Raw genomic sequence first — 4,399 nt, 5'->3', positions numbered from 1 at the left:
AAATTGCGCCGAGGCAGACGACGCAACAAACAGCGGCCAATCGCGCCTACCTGGCAAGTCGTCGAGCACCTTCTGTGCGCGGAGGTGGGGCGGATTTGACGGCGCGTTCTGGGACGCGCTGGCGACGCGGCGGCGACGGCACGACCGGCGGGAGCCCCAGCCGCGACAACGGTGCCGACTCTCAGCAGAGATCGACGCCCAAACGGCCGGGAAATCCAGCGGCGGCGGTGGGGTGGGAGGCGCGGGAAGGAAGGAGCGACGAGAAAAGAGGCGCGAACCAACGGTTTATGCAAATAGTCGCCGACATGTGGGAGCCCGCCTCGCTTTCGTTGTGTCCGGCGTCCCCGGAGCGTCCCCTGTGGGACGGGGACGGGCTCGGGGCGCCGGACACCGTATAGGGGCGCGCCGGACAAAAAAGGGCTTTGGGGGACGCGGCTGGAACGCATTTTTCGTCCGGCGCGCCCCAAATCCCCTTGGATGACGCTTTGGGGGACGCGACTGGAGATGCTCTCAGCTTTTCACACCTATGCTCGTATCTCTAGCTAGTATTTTCAGTTTTTTCTTTTGGATGTCTGTGGTTGTGTTGTTGTAATCCTAACCGGTTGATGGGTTCGTTAATTTAAAACCGGGTTCATTTCGAGTCTTTCGTCTAAAAAAAGTTTGAGAAAGTATTTGTTCTAGATGCATCTGGCGAAAAATATGTATGGATGTTTTCTTTTTAGAAAAAGAAGTATGGATTTTATCTGATCAATAAACTGCTGAGAAAGAAAAACAAATATCCCCTCTATTTTGTCATTTTTTTTAAGTACGGAGCTTGGTTTATCGATTGAATTCGGTAATTCTGGGACGAAACTAGGGCTACCAAACGAGACGAACCAGCGCGGTACCGAATCGATCGTCGACACGTAGCCCTCGCCCCCTCCTTTCGTCCCAGAATCGTGTCTAGATAATCGATCGTCGACAGAGCTTGGTTTATCAAGTTTGCCAAAACAAGAAACGGCACATTTCTCTCTTGTCTCACCAGCCGAACTCGTGCCCTTGCTTTCCTCCTCTAGGCGGCGGCGCCATGGAAGTCGACGGAGGCGGAGATGAATCGGCACCATCCCCTGGCCTCGTCCGTGGGAAGAAGAGGCCGCCTTCCCCCTCATCTTTACCGGGCGACGGCGAGGGCTCACCCACCAGCGACGAGGACGACAACCCATGGGCGATTACGGACGACGAAGAGGAGGATGAATACCAAGGTAAGGTACCTACAGCTTCACTTGCTTCCTCTATCCGCTTCTGTTGAATGGTTGCTTAGTTTCGATCCCACGTGTATCGTCATGTAATTGGCTCCCTGTATTAGAAATCGGTGGATCCTGATCTAAGAAATTTCACCAAGAACGATATTTTTCTTCGTATGCTGAGTTAGTAAGTAACAGCGGGGTACTCTTTGAATTTCCACCGGTACATTGCGTTGCTGATTCGCGATCTAATCACCGCTTGAATATTACAGTATATGGTTGTTTCACTGGAGCTTTTACTACAGTAGTTAGTTCAGACTGTTAGTCTTATCTGATCGAGCTGTGGACATGTTTTAGTAAGCAACTAAGCAGCCACGCACTTGATTTTGAATCACATTTCACTTCAAACACATTTGTCTAAAAGTACTACAGCCTTGTGGAGAGCAATTGATTCCGAAGTTAAGATTTCTCAATGTATTCATCTATGCATTTTGAACCATCTAATTCTATCATCCATATAAATATTTGATGATGCTCGATCAATGGTTTTGCATGTAGGGAAATACAGGCCCTATACAGTTGATGATTTCCCAAGAGTTAGCACTTATGAGCAGCAAGATGAAGTGTACGAAAATCCAGAGAGTTCTCTTCGAGGCCCAAAACTTCTCTGGAGCTTACAAGCATTCAAGCCAGAAATTGAAAGCCATCCATGCGGTACCCAGTATCGGCTCAGCGATGAATCTGAAAGTTAGTATTTTCTTCTATGCAAAGCTGTCTTTTATCATTTTATCATGTAAGCAAAAGTTGAAAGCTTCCGAGTGTAGGAAAATACCATAATTTTTATTTTATCAGCTATATACATCTTCCACAATTAAGTTATCCCTCTGCTGTCCAGTTAGCTTAGCCTGACGTCGAGTGTCTGGTTATACCTTCATCCAGTTAGCTTAATTTTTGTTTTGACCTTGATACTGTTTTTCTTTCTTAGTAGCAGCATGGTTAGGCTTAAACTTAATATTTAATTTGCATGAGTTGACTCTGGGAATCACAATTTATCTTCTACCCTATAGATCTTCTAGTACAGCAAATAAAAATACTCAATGAAGGTGGACATACTGCCTTCCTTTCATACGAGCATAACATTTTTGTGGTATTGAACTGAACCATTAGCATTTGGTAGTATCTTTTGATGGAACCAGCCTTTTGTTTCTCATATGTATTACTGACTGCAAATCTCTGTATGCACCTCATGCTTTGTTTGTTCATTTTGCAGTCAGTGTCCACAATGTTGGGACCATCGATTGTTCAAATGAATGTCGTTGCTTTTCCATGAACTTGCTGCAGTTCATTGGTCTCAAGATAGCTGGTTATCACCATGCCCAACCTGGATCTGCCAAAATATTTGGGTTTTTTGCGACACGGGATCAAATCGAACCTTTGCGCAATTATGTCTACAGGCGAGAGATTGACAATTATGAAGTTGTAACCGTGAAGCCAAAGACGGTATTTTTTTAAAAAAAAACTTGCAGGTTGCTGCATGTATGCTTATTTTATTGTTTCTGAAGATACCTATGCATTGCAGCATCATATCAAAGCTCTATAAGTAGGATTTGTTCCGTACATTTGACATATCGTCCTCGATCTATGCTGCAGCACATGAATAATACGCAATCTAACGGTACCGTACGGAGTTACATAATCACTAGTTATTCTTAAGCTTAACAGTTTGCTTAATTATATGATACACATGTGATGGTAGGCGATCGACTGCTGATCAGTAATTCTAATCTACGTTGTGATGATACTATATCCTTATTGTAGGGTATGGCACGTTTAACACTGGGTAGCCCTGCTCGAGGTATTTGCATGACAAGCCATGTGTTGTTTGAATTCAAGCTTTGTGTACGTACTGAAATCCCAGCTGAAAATGGGCCCAAAGATGACCTTCTGATCGAAGGATGCGCTGAATTCAGCAACATGATGGAAACAAAATCATTCAGTCAGAATCGACGTATTTATGGGGAGAAGTGTGGACTGGATGTGAAGTTCCTGGTGCTGATTAATGCGGTACAAGCATTTGTTGATGTTGAGATCCTACGTGCTCCTACTTGTGGCTTTAATCTGAATCTCTATGCCAAGACCAGTGGTTTCAGTGATGTGATTCGTCTCTACCGAGGAAGTGCCCAAGCTGCCTGCAGAATGAGTTCAGTTGTAGCGGTGGAGATACGCAGTTACCTTGATCTTCGTATCGAAGGGACCCCGAAAGATGACGGAGTTGCTCAGAATCTGCGGCCTTGTGTGTGGGGTGATAGGTTCGATTCCTGCTACCATGGAACGGTAGATAAAGTTGTGAATCTGGACGAATTCACCATCGTTTCAGTGAAGATCACCTGGAGAACCGTTGATTGACACGTCGTCCTGCTTTGAGCCGTCAAACGTTAATATGGTGTACTTCTGGTGCTAAAGTAATGTTAGTGTTTGTATGAACCTATTTGTCTACTGGAGTTATATATAATGTCACTTTGTAAACATTATTTTTTCTGGTGCTAAGTAATGTTAGTGTTTGAGCCATTGAATGTTATATGGGTACCTCTAGTGCTAAGTAGAGTTGGTGTTTGTATGAACCTATTTGTGTGCTGCTAAGTAAAGCTGGTGTTTGTTATAACCTATTTGTGTATTGAAGTTATATATTGTCATTCACTTTGTGAACATTATTATTTTATCTGGTGTAGTGTGAACCTAAGATGAACAATTTGTGTGTATCCACTTCCAGCTGTCTTGGTTTAGAGGGAGTTGAGAGAAGAATGCCACGTTGGCATCGATCGAGCATTGCGCCGTTTTTTCTTTCTTTATCCCAACAGTAGATAACAACAATACAATTTAAAACTGCAAGATTTTCAAGCACACACGTTGGTGGCCGATCTTTGCAGGCATGCTAAGTGATATGGGCAAGTCAAAAACACGAGGCAGGAGAATATAGCGTTGTACAGTATTTCTCAAAAAATATTTGAAGCTAGTAGTTTTCAAGATGGTTTGTCTTGTATATTGTTTTTTTTTTGAAACGAGGCAAATTTTTTGCCTTCATTGATATAGGAGAAAAAGATAGCCCGTTTATAAGAAAAAATGACCGAAAAAACCGTTACAACACAACACCACACGCCAGCCCCGAGGCCGCGCTC

The 4,399-nt window shown here is 44.0% G+C and overlaps 1 protein-coding gene across 1 annotated transcript; it reads left to right on the top strand.

Moving 5' to 3' along the window:
• Window positions 1-1,066: 1,066 nt before the first annotated feature.
• LOC124652491 lies at window positions 1,067-3,629 on the top strand. The gene is made up of 4 exons (XM_047191505.1): window positions 1,067-1,241; window positions 1,782-1,970; window positions 2,494-2,723; window positions 3,042-3,629. The coding sequence occupies exons 1-4, from the start codon at window positions 1,067-1,069 to the stop codon at window positions 3,627-3,629; spliced, it is 1,182 nt and encodes a 393-aa protein (XP_047047461.1).
• Window positions 3,630-4,399: the final 770 nt, after the last annotated feature.

This window comes from Lolium rigidum, chromosome 5 (genome assembly GCF_022539505.1).
Source record: "Lolium rigidum isolate FL_2022 chromosome 5, APGP_CSIRO_Lrig_0.1, whole genome shotgun sequence".
NCBI lineage: Eukaryota > Viridiplantae > Streptophyta > Magnoliopsida > Poales > Poaceae > Lolium > Lolium rigidum.
Note: the sequence above shows the minus strand (reverse complement) of the source record. Positions and strands in the feature narration are given on the sequence as shown.